This window comes from Miniopterus schreibersii (assembly GCF_964146895.1).
Source record: "Miniopterus schreibersii genome assembly, chromosome: 19".
Taxonomy (NCBI): Eukaryota; Metazoa; Chordata; class Mammalia; order Chiroptera; family Miniopteridae; genus Miniopterus; species Miniopterus schreibersii.
The window spans coordinates 31,480,406-31,495,963 of NC_138119.1; the positions used below are offsets into that span (position 1 = coordinate 31,480,406).

General features: G+C 39.6%; 1 protein-coding gene across 4 annotated transcripts in view; it reads left to right on the forward strand.

Annotated features, from left to right (window-relative positions):
• RBBP5 (RB binding protein 5, histone lysine methyltransferase complex subunit) overlaps positions 1 to 15,307 on the forward strand; it is a gene marked incomplete at its 3' end in the record, with an annotated part of 29,308 nt that extends 14,001 nt beyond the window's left edge. For 2 of the 4 annotated variants that reach the window (XM_081122182.1, XM_081122184.1), the window contains exons 5-14: positions 593 to 755; positions 1,934 to 2,043; positions 3,263 to 3,382; positions 3,471 to 3,624; positions 3,721 to 3,792; positions 4,659 to 4,776; positions 5,953 to 6,022; positions 6,396 to 6,625; positions 7,413 to 7,604; positions 13,426 to 15,306. In XM_081122182.1, the coding sequence (XP_080978308.1) occupies positions 593 to 755; positions 1,934 to 2,043; positions 3,263 to 3,382; positions 3,471 to 3,624; positions 3,721 to 3,792; positions 4,659 to 4,776; positions 5,953 to 6,022; positions 6,396 to 6,625; positions 7,413 to 7,604; positions 13,426 to 13,454 (1,258 nt within the window). Of the gene's footprint in view, positions 1 to 592; positions 756 to 1,933; positions 2,044 to 3,262; positions 3,383 to 3,470; positions 3,625 to 3,720; positions 3,793 to 4,658; positions 4,777 to 5,952; positions 6,023 to 6,395; positions 6,626 to 7,412; positions 7,667 to 13,425 lie in introns of those variants that run through there. The other 2 variants (XM_081122183.1, XM_081122181.1) reach the window with 2 other exon arrangements.
• Positions 15,308 to 15,558: the final 251 nt, after the last annotated feature.

Genomic DNA, 15,558 nt, shown 5'->3' on the forward strand with positions numbered 1-15,558 from the left:
GCTGGCCAAAATTAGGGCTTTGGAAATAGGCAGAGGTAGGAATAGGTATAATGACAGGTCCTTGACCTGACTCTCATCCCCCATCATTTGAATTTCCTTATTTGGGGAAATCGTTCAGTATTAAAACTGCATTTAAGAAAGAGTTACCCATCGTTCCATTACCCAGACATAACTTGTCTGCATTTCTCTGGGTTCTCTTTTAGTCAGATTCTCTTTCTGTATAAAGGTTGTTATATAATGCTTTATAGCTCACAAAGCATGAATATGCATGTTACATGTACATAAATCTGTACTTTCTACACGGTTTTAATCAGTATTTTGCTTTTTCACTTTATTTCATACATATCTCACTAGTTTGCTACATTTTTATTATAAGTGATTACATTTTATTTTGTCAAGGTAGGATCCCATAACTGTACTCAGTCATTTCTCTGTCATTAGACATTTAGATTTTAGGTTTTTTCACTATAATCAGTTTGCTTGGGCCAGAGGAGTTGGTGATGGTAGTGCATAGGGATTAGGGAGAACGGCAAGGGAATCAACCTTCTGATACCAAGGCAACAGCCAATGTACTATTCATATTTTTAAACAGGAACAAGGTTCTCGTGTGTCCCATGAAATCTGCTCCTGTCATGTTGACCCTTTCAGATTCCAAACACGTCGTTCTGCCGGTAGACGATGACTCGGACTTGAACGTGGTTGCTTCTTTTGATAGGCGAGGGGAATATATCTATACAGGAAATGCAAAAGGAAAGGTAAGCCTAGAAACCAGTGAAATACACCTTAGTCATCCTGTGCTTTGGCTCATTTCATGTGTACTTGTGCTACTTCCTCTGAAATTTCCTCTACCCCTGCACTAAGCATGCCTCCTGCCCATGGCAAATGTAGCCTATTTTTCTCTCATGCTTAATAATTTCTGTTCTTTGGATTTATAGTTGTCAGAGATGATGTGGCCTAGAGAAAGATGGAAGGGCCTTTACTGGATGCTACCAATGAAGGACCATTACTAAATTATAAAATTTAAAAGTCATATTATAAATGGGATGTTGCTGATGAAAATACCTAGTTCTGTAAAGATTATATATTCAGCCCAGTTTAACCTATAGTTTCATAGAAGTAAGGTTAGGTGAGTGTTAAGGTCCCTTTTAAGCTTCGAGTTTGTAGTTCCATTAGGCACCTTGATTTTTATTTATTTTATTTTTTTGACTGAGGCACATGAGCAAATATAATTTCATGGCTACTTTAGAAAGTGACAAATTTTTTTAAATTGTAGTAGAAAACCATTAATTACACACAACATAAAAGTTACCACCTTAACCATTAAGTGTATATAGTTCATTAGTATTAAGTACATTCACATTGTTTTGCAACCATCACCACCATCCATCTATAGAACTCTTTTCATCTTGCAAAACATTAAACAGTAACTCCCTACTTCCGCCCCCTGCCCCCAGCCCATGGCAATTGTCATTCAGTCTGTATGAATTTGGCTACTCTTGGTACCTCATATAAGTGGACTCGTACAGTATTTGTCTTTTTGTCACTGGCTTTTTTCATTTAGCATAATGTCCTTAAGATTTACCCATGCTCAGCAGGTGCCAGAATCTTTCTCCTTTTCAAGGCTGAATAATATTCCATTGTATGCCTGTACTCCATTTTGTTTGTACACTCATCTATTGATGAATATTTGGGCTGCTTCCACTTTTTGATTATTGTGAATAACATAAACATTCTATTTTAAGAATAGATTAAAACATTATCCTTTATTTGAAGAGGTAAAAGGCAATACCAGTTAATAAGGTTGAATATATGGGAATAAAGATGTTCATATTTCTACCCAGTCTCTGCCCAGTTTTAGAAACAAGCCAGATCTAATTACTGTAAGTTATCAAAATACTTACTTTTTACTGTGTTTTTTTTTTTTAAACCTTAGATTTTGGTCCTAAAAACAGATTCTCAGGATCTTGTTGCTTCCTTCAGAGTAACAACTGGAACAAGCAATACCACAGCCATTAAGTCAATAGAGTTTGCCCGGAAGGGGAGGTAAGACCTTGTCTTTTTAGGGACAGTTTTAAAATTGAGTGGAATGCAAAGCTATTTAAGATTCACACTGTTTGTGTGTATTATACTTAAAATTGTTTAAAGTTTATTTAAAAAATGGTTATTAGAAACTGCCAGTGTCTGATTCTTAAGTTCATAAAATTTATTGCATTATACCAGCATTTACATCTTCCTTATCTGGACGTTATCAGGCAGTTCCTTTACAGAAAGATTATCTGAGTGATACGTGCTTAGAACCAAAATGCTTGGCACATGGTTAGCCCTGGGTAAAGATTAGCTATTATTATTAGAATAGATGTCACAGAATTCACACAGTAACCGAACATATACTTTACTCACGTAAGACCTGTTTCCCCCTTTAATTTCAGATGTTTTTCTGGTAAGTTTGGCCCATCTAGAAGTAGATATATCAACAGAGACAGGAAGAAATAGGTAGTCAATAAAAGAGGTAACAGTCATCCTATTTCATATACGAACACCCATTCATGCTTAGAGGACATTCATGTTCAAAATTCTCTTAAATTAAGAAAAGGTTGCCAGGCCAGGCGTGGCTCAGCCGTTGAGCATTGACCTAGGATCCAGGCGATCGGGGTTCGATTCCTGGTCAGGGCACATGCCCGGGTTGCGGGCTCAATCAATGACTCTCTCATCATTGATGTTTCTGTCTCTCCCTCTCCTTTCCTCTCTCTGAAATCAATAAAGATATATTTAAAAAAGAAAAAGAAAAGAAAAGGTTAGTCAGTGAAGTCTGGAAGAAGGTGTGCAATAATATATTTTAGATAGATTTCTAATGTTATTACAGTAAAAAAAGGAACATTTTAAATTGAAATAGTTTATGAACTCATTAAGAAGAGTATATTGTGTATAAAACAGGCCAAAGAAATGAAGTGTTTGTATACATTTAACTGTATCCTTGTGAATTCAGCAAGCTGGTTTCAATTTACAGGTCTTGGATCTCAATCAATACTGATGATTAGTTTGTTTGCACATACCAGGTTCAAGGATACACAGAAAGTATATAACATATTCTTGCTTCACATTAAATTTTGGTTTGGAAGGTGACAGATGCATAAGTATTCAAGTTCATTACTTAAATCTTTACTTAGTCTCCCCCCAGTTTATTAGTTGTTTTATGGTACTGTTCTAAGAAACAGGTTGCAATAGAAAATGTTAAGTGTTGACATTTCTCTTCTTTCTGTAGTTGCTTTTTAATTAACACAGCAGATCGGATAATCAGAGTTTATGATGGCAGAGAAATCTTAACTTGTGGAAGAGATGGAGAGCCTGAACCTATGCAGAAATTGCAGGACTTGGTAAATAGGTGTGTGTTTCAACCCAGAAGAATATGTGATAGTTCATGACCTGGGCCCAGGCTCTAGTTCTCCTTGGCTCCTTTCTTTGTCCTTTAGGACTCCGTGGAAGAAATGTTGTTTCTCTGGGGATGGGGAATACATAGTGGCAGGTTCAGCCCGGCAGCACGCACTGTACATCTGGGAGAAGAGCATAGGCAACCTGGTGAAGATTCTCCACGGGACAAGAGGAGAGCTCCTGTTGGACGTAGCAGTGAGTAGAATGAGAGGTTGCTGTTGTTACTTCTGAAACACAGAATATCATGGATTCATTCTTAGAATTGATTTTTCTTTCCTTCATTAAATGTAGTGGCATCCTGTTCGACCCATCATAGCATCTATTTCTAGTGGAGTGGTATCTATCTGGGCACAAAATCAAGTAGTAAGTATTTTTCTGGTTTAATTACTTTGAAACTAGAAATCCTTTCTTTTTAGCAAAGAATTTTACAAATAGTAAGTTAAAAATTACCTTACTTTCTTTTTTTGCATATGATTCTTGTAACCTAATTAAATAGGTTCAGTGTATCTAGCTTTGCTTTATTTTGATGGGATGGTCTTGGGCCATAGCTGATTTACTAGTTGTTTTCAGTGACAAGTCTAGTGGACTTTCTCTTACATTTTTCTATTTTTTATCTGAGATAGATTTTTCTTTTTCTTTTCTTGTTTTCAGCTCAGTTGTTTTCTGTTTTATATCTTGGTTTTGTTTTCAACACTTTTAATTATATTTGTAATCAGTGTACTCATAATCAGTCACATACATGAAAGATTTGAAGATATCATACCCTAGAATTTCCTTTACTTACTGAATTTTTTGGGTTATAAAGCAATTTTGTTAACACCTTGGATAATGGTTTATTAGCAATCTAGAAAATGTGTAGAACTCTGATCATTTTGCCTTTTTTGCCCTTTGGGCAGTACTGAGAAAGTATTGGGTGGAGGTTTGGGTGCTGGATTATTGCTTCAATGAAGAAGAGTAAGTGGGAGTTGGGAGTTCATTTTACCTCAGAATTACATCTTAAAAAGATTAAAGATGGCAGGTTTTTCATGAAAGAGCTATAGTTAATAATGACTTGGAACGTTTAAGGTAGGAAATACCTTAATATAGTAAAACCTATAGATACCTGATTTTCATTACCCACCGAATTTGATCACAGAATTCTAAGTTTCTTTCATTTATATCATTAATGTCTACAGTACAGACTGTTGCTTTCTCAGACAGTTATGTAGTATATTTTGTTTGTGGCGTAGGAAAATTGGAGTGCCTTTGCACCAGACTTCAAAGAGTTGGATGAAAATGTAGAATATGAGGAAAGGGAATCAGAGTTTGATATTGAAGATGAAGATAAGAGTGAGCCGGAGCAGACAGGTAATATTTCCCAACTGCAAATAGTATTTCTCAAAGTGAAAATGATTGCTTTATTTAGTATTCATTCTTTGTGTTTAAACTTTATTTCATCACTTAGTCTAAAATGGCACCTTTTTTAAATTGACTGAGGGCTTATGTGGGCACTATTACTAGGATTTAACAGCTCTCTCAACATTTCACTTTGTATTTCCCGATTAATTGCAGGTGATTGAATGAGAATTTACCTGCAGCATTTAGCAAAGCTCCCACACATGCTGGGTGGTCAGGGGTATCATGTATTGTCACTCCTTTGTCAGTAGGATGAAGGTAAAGAGCTCGAGCTCTGAGTCATATTGTGTTGGGAAAGATACTTATTCTTTAAACCTGAATGTCCTCATTTGTTTAATAGTATTAATAATAATAGAACCTGCCTTTTAGGGTTGTGGGGGAATAGATGAGGTACTTCACCTGAAGCACTCAGTGTAGTGCCAGGTGTGATAGGCATTCAGAGGTCAGTTTCTATTATGATCATGATCATTGGAATTTTTGTCTTTGTCTTCTGAACTTCTTGATGGGAAAGTCCTTGAGAATAAAGATTTGACTTTTTATCCCCATGGTGTCTAACACAGGGCTTTATGTCTAGTAGGGGTTTGAGTGTGAATGCTTAGTCTGCCCAGTTGGCACTGTGAGTGAATAATTAATGCCACAGGTCACGTTGATGGTGCTGGAATCAGGTCCCTGTTTTGTAATACTAGATAACTTACACCCTCATGTTTTAGGAGGATCACCAGGAATGCAGCATGTGGTAGATGTATTGGTATCACTGAATTATGTCCTGTGACGCTTCCCTGAACTTTCACATAAGCTGTGCCTGGTTCTCATCTACTTAGCACATTGAACATACCTTTACTGTAGCACTTACTGTGTTGAATTGAAATGACCCGTTCATGTCTGTCTTCCCAATTAGACTGTGAAGCTTTTACTGAAAAACTGTTCCCAGCTGTCTTAGTATCACTGTAGTCCCAGTGCCTAGCGTATGTTGGAGATTCAGCACATATTTGTTGAATGATTAAGTAAAATGAACTGTTTAGTTTTCCTCCTTTGTTTCTTCTGAATTTCAGTTTATGAAAATCATTGAGCTAAAAGTAAAAAGTAGTTTTGCACTTTTCACATCTCTGCTATGTATCTGTCCTGCAGGGGCTGATGCTGCTGAGGATGAGGAAGTGGATGTCACCAGTGTGGACCCGATTGCTGCTTTCTGTAGCAGGTGAGCCACCACCGGGGCTCGTCCTCATTTCGCCTCTGGTGTTGTACTTATCAGGTTCCCCTAGCTGGCCCTTCAGTCCCATCTGTTTATTAACCCCAAAAGATGTCTGCTTTAGTGTATAAGAAATCCCTTCCTTTGTCCCCTGATAGAAAATCTTAAACTAAAATAATTCACTTATACCATTTAATTTTACTACTGATTTTATTAATCATGTTGTCAGATATCCTTTCATTCATATTGGCTTTCTTAGAGTTCTAGATCCATACCTGTTGCTTATGGTTAATAGAGGTCATTCTGTCCTAGAGGAAGGGTTATTATTTTAAGCAACTGTCTCCTTTTTTTCCCATCCCTTGTCTGATCTTATTCCAAATAGTGATGAAGAACTGGAAGATTCAAAGGCTCTGTTATATTTACCCATTGCCCCTGAGGTAGAAGACCCAGAAGAAAATCCTTATGGCCCCCCACCGGATGCAGTTCAAACTTCCTTGATGGACGAAGGGGCTAGCTCAGAGAAGAAGAGGCAGTCTTCAGCAGATGGGTCCCAGCCACCTAAGAAGAAACCCAAAACAACCAATATAGAACTTCAAGGAGTACCAAATGACGGTAAGAGCCGTCTTCTCTCTGGTGCCCGGTAGGCACCACTTTTTACTCTCCAGGACAGTCTGGTCATTTCCTGTTTTGGTGATTTTATCTTAAAGGAGTTTTCCCATGAGTCTTCTTTATAGTGCTTTACAACTTTGTAATGATTCATGTGCTTTCACTTCTTTCAAAATGGGGAGGTTCTGCTCTCTGTACTTTGCCTGCCGATACAACGACACAATAAGCCTTTTGACGTGTGGCTCAGAGTTTGTTTCGTTATGCCACCGTTCCCATAGCCACCCCCGCCCCCACCCCGTCCCTTGAAGATTTTATTAGGGGGTAAAGTGCTAGTCAGACTTGGACAGTCTTTTCTTTCCTCCTGTGTACTTTTTACAGTCTCCTTTATTATCACGTGTTTGAGTCAGGATTCTTACCCTGGTCTCTAGTTCCAAAACCCATCTTCTCTCTCTTCTCGCATGAAATTGTGGATATGTGCATTCCTGTTCTGCCTTGGTGTGTATAGTGTCGTTGTGTCCTTCGGCTACTTTTTCAATTAGAGCCACCATGACTTGGTGCAAACCACGTATGCTGCATGCGCCCTTTGGCCAAGTAACTATTTCTCAGTTAATGGCCATTGTTTTTATAGTTTTATAAATAATAAGCAAAGCAAATATTTCTCCTTGTGTTAGCGGATCTGGGACACACGGGCAACATTCTTTGCTCATGGATAGGTGGCATGCCATGTGCTCAGTCAGGGTGATGGGACTGGTGGTGTATGGATTCCTTTCCATGCCTATCTGTCCTTTTACAGAAGTCCATCCACTACTGGGTGTGAAGGGGGATGGCAAATCCAAGAAGAAGCAAGCAGGCCGGCCTAAAGGATCAAAAGGTAAAGAGAAAGATTCTCCATTTAAACCGAAACTCTACAAAGGGGACAGAGGTTTACCTCTGGAAGGATCAGCGAAGGGTAAAGTGCAGGCGGAACTCAGCCAGCCCTTGACAGGTAAGGACACATTGGGAGCGCTGTGTGGCTTGCTTTGTGGCCTTGCTTTGTACAGCCCCTGACTCCGTGTACCTGCAGCATTTTTTCCTTCCTTCCTCCTTTTTCCAAGTGGCAGATATTCTCTGAGTTTTAAGCTTCCAACAAGGGCAGGCTAAACCAGATTTGCCTTAATTCAGTGGCCCTTCACCTTGGGTCCCTATATAGGTTTCAGGGGGTCTACATTCCCTTGATATTATATGCAGAATATTGTGTGAATATTTGTGTGGTGAAGATGCCCATAGCTTTAATTAGATTCCTATCAAAATCCATGACCTGAAAAGGGGTAACAACCCCTGGTTTAATTGTTTAATTCATTCCTTCATCTGTATTTGCTCTTAGGTGTTTTGTTTTGCCTCAAATGAAAGAGCCATGCAGATAACCAGAACTATAAGCCTGCTCTATACAGCCCCTGGCTCTTTGCGGCTTTTCTCCTCCCTCTTCTTTTCTCTTTCTTCTCTCTCTCTCTTTCTCTGTCTCTTCCAGTTGTTCAAATCCCAGAGCTTTTTCTCTCTCCCAGTAGTCTAGAAGCAATAATTAAGTTGTTGGTAGTACTGTCATGATAAAAAAGATGAATCGTCTTGTTTTTTTCAAACAAGAGGAAATTACCAAAAACATAGAAACTGCAGAATCTTTTAGCTTCTTAACACCTAAGCCTTTTGAAACTTACAGAGTTTTCTCACCTTGATGTGCTTGAGGAATTTTTATCGGGGGATAGAACAGTTTCAGTTTTCTATCAGATATTCGTGACTAGGCTAAATGATCACTTGTTTGGAAACTAGTAATCAAATTAGAATCTATTTCTATTCAAATGTGGTTGGGTTTTAGAAACTTTTCATTTTATATACAAGCACTGCTTAGTTAATATGATACTCTCAGTTTTCTGTGGCTGGGTCAGTAGACTCAGAGGCTGGACTGATAAAATATCAGGTTGCATTCAGGTTTTCCCCCCTTGCTGTAAAATTGTAATGTCAGTGCCTTAATGCAGGTGTGGTGGCGGGAGGCGCTGGAGCTTGAGACAGCTCCTCGCTTACCCCTTCAGCCAGCCAGTCGTGCGCGTGACCCCTCTGCAGAGAGGCCGGAGCAGACTTGGCTGCTCCTCTCTTTGAGTTATTGTGCCTCCGAGTAGCTGGAGTTTAGTGTTTTGCAGCCCAGCCCACACCATGGGGCACTGCCATTTTTCTGACAACAGTATTTAAGGTGCTTCCCTGACACTGTTACTACCTCCTTATTCAATCCACGTAAGGCTCTGTGTGTGTGTGTGTGTGTGTGTGTATATTTTTTATTTTATTTTTTTAATATATTTTTACTGATTTCAGAGAGAGGAAGGGAGATGGAGAGAGAGAGAGAGAGAAACATCAATGATGAGAGTCACTGATCGGCTGCGTCCTGCACGCCCCCTGCTGGGGATCAAGCCCGCAACCTGGGCATGTGCCCTGACCAGGAATCGAACTGTGATCTCCTGGATCCTAGGTCAGTGCTCAACCGCTGAGCCACGCTGGCCACGGGCTATATATTTTTAAATAGTCTGAAAGATTTATATGGGTATCGCCAACAAAGTTTGCATCAACTCATTAAATAAAAATAATTCTTTCGTAACCCACTTGTACAAGTTGATGCTACTACAGAAGAAACACAATTTAAGGTTTAAATCAGTTTTTCTGCCCCAGAGAGCTGAAATGCTTCAGGGGGATTTAAAATGTGCCCAAACATATTGAATTAATTAAAATATTCTAGGACATAATCTCCTAGCTCCTTCAAAAGCTGTCTGTAATTAATCATTTACTTTGTAATAGTAAATGTATAGTAAATAAACCATTAAAAATTTTTAAAACTCACATTTTTCTCTCTATAATACAGTGACTTCAACTTTTAATTTTAGTTGATGTGGTCACTAACAGTGACTAAATATCTCTGGCATTTGCCAAACTGGGTTTCTGTTAGCAACGCCGTGAGGCTGGCGTTTGCCTCAGAGTGTGACAGCAGTGGTGTTTCTCAGCTGTGCTTCAAAAAGATCTGAAAGAGTCGAAATCAAAATGTTGGAAAATTTACTAAGCCTTAAAAGAATGGGGCTTTTTATTTACTAAAATTCTCAAATTACTTAATATAGTTTTCCGTGAAATTTTGAACTCTCTGTAGGCTCCATATTTTAGTATTGGTACAAGTCAGCTTTTCAAAGCTCCTAGGAAGAATAGATGCCATTATCAAGGGCCTGTTAGAAGTTCCTTCCCACTCACTTTGCTGACAAGGTTAAGCGAGGCACCACCCTCATTAAAGGCTAGAACCTACATCTTGGAATGGGTGCTTCAAACTGGATTTTTGTTTTCCACATTCTTTTTATTAGGCATTTGAGTTGGTCAACCTTAAATAGACACAGCTATTTTAACAGCTTTATCCTTTAAAAGAACTGCAGGAGACTTTCATACAATAGAGCCAGGGTGATGATACATTTTCTGACAACACACAAACAGAACAACTGCATAGATTACTGCAAACATCCCAACAACTTCTCGTGATTGTTTGCAGACGTACTTCCCCATGTAATCTAGGCTTCCTTCTGCCTGTTTTCTCCTTTCTTCTCTGGCCTTGGTTTCCTGACCTTTTCCTGAATGGAAATCTCAAAACTGAAATGGCCAAATTAAACTCCAGAGTTTGCTGAGGGGCAGGATCATTAAAAACCCTCAAAGGGGCATTATGGTTTGGTTCCCAGACTTTCTCAGAAGGGCTGCATCCAGCTTTACCAACTAGCTGCAGTTTGGTTAGGATCTTTGTGATGGCTGCAAATCTAGGGGAGAGTGGTGAAACTGTGGATTCCAGGTAACTCCATCAGAAGTCTCGGTTTCAGGACACCCCATCATATCTTCTGTGTGGCATTTTTTGGTCAAGTGTGGGGCTTCATCCAATACTGTGGTCAGCTTGGAGGGCCCTGAGTAAGCACAGGCTGGCTGGCACATGCTGTTGATTTTCTCATGGTCCCCAAAGGCCACAAAGGTAAAAACTCTGGCATTTGAGTTTCATGTTCTTCCACACCTTGAAGATTCTCAATAAAAAGCAGCATGCAGTCATTGTAGAGGATCGCATACACACAAAATCAGTTCAGTCTGAGGGTTGTATTTCTAGATTCAAGGTTTTGTGGACATCCCCTCCCCTCCCAAATGCCCTAGTTTTGCATTAGAGTTAAATTGTTTGAAGGCAAGATTATAGGTGTAGGTTGTGTTACTGCTCAAGTTAGATAAATGACAACTGTTTGTTAATATCTGCATTTTAGCAATTATTAGAGAAACTGTTTGGTAAGCCCTGATTAGCCCTGACAAAGCTGCTATAGTGTGTTCTTTATTGCAACAGGACATTATGCATTTCAAGGGGAGATTGAAAGATACATAGACCACTATAGAAATAATCTGCTACCTGGAATCCAGGGCTACAGAAAATTCTTTCCTGTCAAATAGCTATCAGTATTGGATAGCACCAGTGGACCAACATCCATGAAGACACACTTTCTGTGATGAGGGAGGACCCATCAGTGAAGTGTAGTGATCTTGGGACTTTTTGGAAAGGCCAGATCAACATGGCACTTACCAGGTTCCTTACAATTACCTTATTAGATACTTTCAAGAGGACAGTCCTCAGATCAGAAACTTGAGGTGGGAGCAGAACCACTAGTGTCCCTGTTGTCCTGTGACTGCTCAAGGATTGCCAAAAAACTCAGGCTCCTTGGCGGTAAACATCAGTAGCAAGTATGACAAAGCTGTGGTCTGTCAGCATACATGGTGTGAAGGCCTCGAGAGATGGTGGGCATGAATGGGTTAGTGTGCACTTGGGTCTAATGGGAGTGGCAAAGACTAAAATGAACAGAGGTACTGCTTGGGGTGGACAGGCACCAGGGAGATTTCCCTGCGTTTGGCCGCCCACTGCCCCCCTAAGGCAGGCCCACCACCTTGGGCCTTCACACCATCTCCCGAACCTGTGATTGTTTTGAGTGTTCGGTAGTGAGTGAGGGTTTTTGTTCCTCTCTTCTTTGATTTTTAAAAAATGGTCAGTCAGAGACTTAATTTATGCATTTCTTCTAAAATCAGGTGACTATTTGGATATTGTTTCTCATTCCTCATGATTTTATTAGCTGACTAAGCTAAGTATTTAAAAAATCAATATCCAGCCCTGGCTGCTGTGGCTCGGTTGGTTGAGCATCGTCTTGTGCCCCTGAGGGTTGCCGGCTTGCTTCCTGGTCAGGGCACATGCCTGGGTTTCAGGTTTCGGGATTCGATCCTCAGTCAGTGTGTGTATGAGAGACAACCAATGGATGTTTCTCTCTCTCTCTCTCTCTCCCTCTCTCCCCTCCCTCTCTTCTTCTCTCTCTAAAATCAATAAAAATGTATTTTTTACAAAAATCAATATCCAGTATTTTCTTAGGCCACCTTGGCTTGGGCTGCTATTGGAAGGTACCAGTAGTAGCCATTCATCATGAGCTGAATTTTATGTTACTGTAGGTTGCCTTTATGTTGCAACTAAATAATACGTGTCCTTGGAGCAGACTTTAAATAGCCTGGAGGCCTTCTCTTGTGCTGCTCTTTCTGTCTTTCTTGCCTTGCTCATAGTATGATTGCTCTGGTTTTGGTTTGTTTTGGCTTTTCTGTCATGATTTAGGCTTAAAATGTCAATGTTGTGTTCCTTTTTAAACTATTAAAACTAACTTGGTTAGGGTACCTGAGGGGACAGTCGGCAAAACTAAACTTAAAGTGTTAAGTGGTGTAGATTCTTCTATCTCAAGATTTTTTAAAAATAAGCTCAAGAGATTAATTATTATGTTTTTGTTGAGAGAGATCTGCATAACAGGTGCTATTAATAAACTTTTTATCTTACTGAACTATATGAAGTTTAAATTTGATTTTTGACAGTATAGCATCCAGGCGAGTTTATAATTTCAGTCTGTTCTCAGGCAAATGGGAATATATTTTTACTGCCAGTTTTCATTTGTGCTTTAATTTTTACTTTAAAAAGCAGGTTAAAGACAAAGTGTATAAATGGGTACTGTTCTTCCATAACTCGGGCAATTATTTTTTAACCAGTTTACCTTCAGGTGGCATGTTCTCCCCCATCCCAGTGACATCTGGGAGGATTTTCTTCACCTTGTTCTCTTTTTACACTTCCTAGTTAATATTTCACAGCAGCCCATTTAAGGAAGTCCCTCAGAGGTTGAACAGCTTCTATGGAGGAATCAGGAAAGTGTTCATTTGATTTTACTATTGAGGATTTTATTTATGATCAGTTGTTGGCATACAGGGATGCCAACAATCGTTTTCATTAACATTTCATCATATTTGGAATTCTGAGGTGATGAGAATGTCACTTGAGGAACAGGGGTGCTTGGGAAAGCGTTTGTTGCTCACAGTTAATCATTTAGTGACTAATCAGTCTAACATATGAAAGATTTGAAGGTGTTGTACCCTAGAATTTCCTTTACTTACTGCACTTCTTGGATTATAAAGCAATATTTGTTAACACCTTGGAGAATAGTTCATTAGCAGCCTAGAAAATGTGTAGAACTCTGATTATTTTGCCTTTTTGCCCTTTGGGGCAGTACTGAGGAAGTACAGGATGGAGGTTGGGGTGTTGGATTATCGCTTCAATGGAGAAGAGTAAGTGGGAGTTGGTTTTAATTTAAAGGGGGTTCTTAGCCCATGTGTGCTTGTCATGCGTCATTCAGAATCCATCAGTGTTTTTGTTCTTGTAAGTAACTGGTCTAAGTTGATACTAAAAGAAATCTTTTTGTGTCTAATCTCTTCAGCAGGGGGAGCAATCTCTGAACTGTTATGAAGATCCTTGAAGTGCTTCAGTCTCTCCCACTTTTCCATCATGTGGACTCTGGACACTGTCAGTCATTTGAAATTGACTTTAAAAATGCCTCTGCTTCACCCAGGAGGTGGAAGGAGTGAATTTTATGTTTGAATGAAGAAGTGAATTATGAAAGAAGAGTATATGTCCCTTCCCTTCAAGCAGAAGTCCAAATAGGCTCTCAGGAATGAGGATTTGTGAAGACATCACATGGGAGTTTGACTCATTTAAACTTTAATACTGAGTAATTTGCTGGAGAAAAGATACCTGTTTTGCTCATCTAATTTCATTGCACCCAGCATCCTTTTGACCTGTCATTTCCCGTTTCCTATATGCCTTCTGTCATCAGTGACTTGTTCTTACCGAAACTCTGCTGCCAGTACCCTTGGAAAACTTCGGTTGCATGTTCTTCCGTTTTGAAGCTTAGTCTTTCACCAGGTCCGCCCGTATTTCCATATTGTGTACAAAGGACGGGCAGAGAAGAAAGTGCTTGAGACATTTGATGTTTCTAGAAAGGGAGGGGAGATGAGCAAGGCCTCTCTTCCCGTTTGCTCAAGCTGGGCTGGAAGAGGCGTTTTTGCTTTCCTTTCATGGTGTGTTTCCCTCCAGTATTGGTTCATTCTCATTAATCATGGTGTGTTTTTTTAAGGTAGCTAGTTTCATCCGTCTCCAGCAAAGAATCATCAGTAGTTTATATTGCTTTACTTGTGCTGGCTTCCAGAGATGGAAACAAACCAAGGTGTCTCTCAATAGGCTTCTTTTTCACTGGGGTGGGGGAATCTATGCAAGGACTGCAGTAAAGCCTCCCAAAGTCAAAGCAGCAGCAACAGTTCAAATCACAGATGAAGGAACGAATTTTTTTTATCATTGTGGATCTCTGTCCTTCCCTCAGTCATCACATCTCCCCTCCTTGTATTCAAGCTCCTTTTCCTTATGACACGTTTCACTCACTTCCTTTCTATGAAAGGTTGCTTAGCTTTTAAAATTTTTTTACATTTTGCTTTTGCTGTTCTTTTATATCAAAAGTAGCAGATTGGATGGATGTGTACATTAGGTGTTTGAAATTCTCTGAAAATCCAGAGTAAAGAAACCAGTGGTGTGCGGGGGGGGGGGGGGGGGGGGTGGCTCACTAGTAGTCTGAAAAGAGCTTTTAGCTGCCCAGAAGTGCTTAACCTGGATCACCATTTTCACAGTATTCTCAGAAGAGAGTTTAAACACTGCTTATTGTGAAATCTCCATCAGCTGGTGGGTGCTCCTATAGGTAGCCAAACAGATTGATTGCCTTTTGGATTTTAGGATAGAAATCAAAGTAGAACACATCAATAAGAGCCTCTTTGTGCTATTCCATCTTTTGGAACCAAAATACTCAGTAGTTGAAGAGCTCTCCTTGAGTCAGTTTCAACATGTCTGTATTTTTAGATGCCACTACATTTTTGTCAAATGCTCTTTTTGTGAATTTTACTTCCTACTTCATCTCAGACCAGTGGTTGAGATTAGTAGTTGACTCACTAACATACTTCCGTTTGCAGACATGGCTCCCGTTCCATCTCTCTGTGCTGTACACTGCAGTAATGTGCAAACTGTGATACAAAGGTTTCTGGCAGCAGCTCCTCATCATCATTTCTACTTTTGGAATTTTTTTCAGCTCCTGAAATCTGTCCATTTCAGTGTGATTTTCTCAGTTTGTACAATACAAGCATATTCTCTTCTTCCCTTTTTCATCCCCCCCTCCTTTTGTTTTTTAATGTTCCGTAGTTTTGTACAAGACGAGACTTAGCCTTGGGTACTTCTTGCTGAAGTTTTAATGCTTTGTAAATAAAATCGGATGTTTATTAAAGAACAAGTGTAGATGCTTGTTTGCAGGCACTCATCCCTTCTGAAACTCACCTGCCCCCTTGCTTTATGTGACAGAAAAGGCAGCTTGCTGTGCTGGTGTCAGATCTTCTTTCTTTGTGGAAATACAGAGCTGGGAGGGGGAGGGGATATGTTCAGGTAATCCAGGTTTCTACCTCTGGACAAGATTATAAATAAACCATTCAAACAAAAGGTGCTTGAAAGGTTATCTAGGAATGATCTCTCTTCAGAT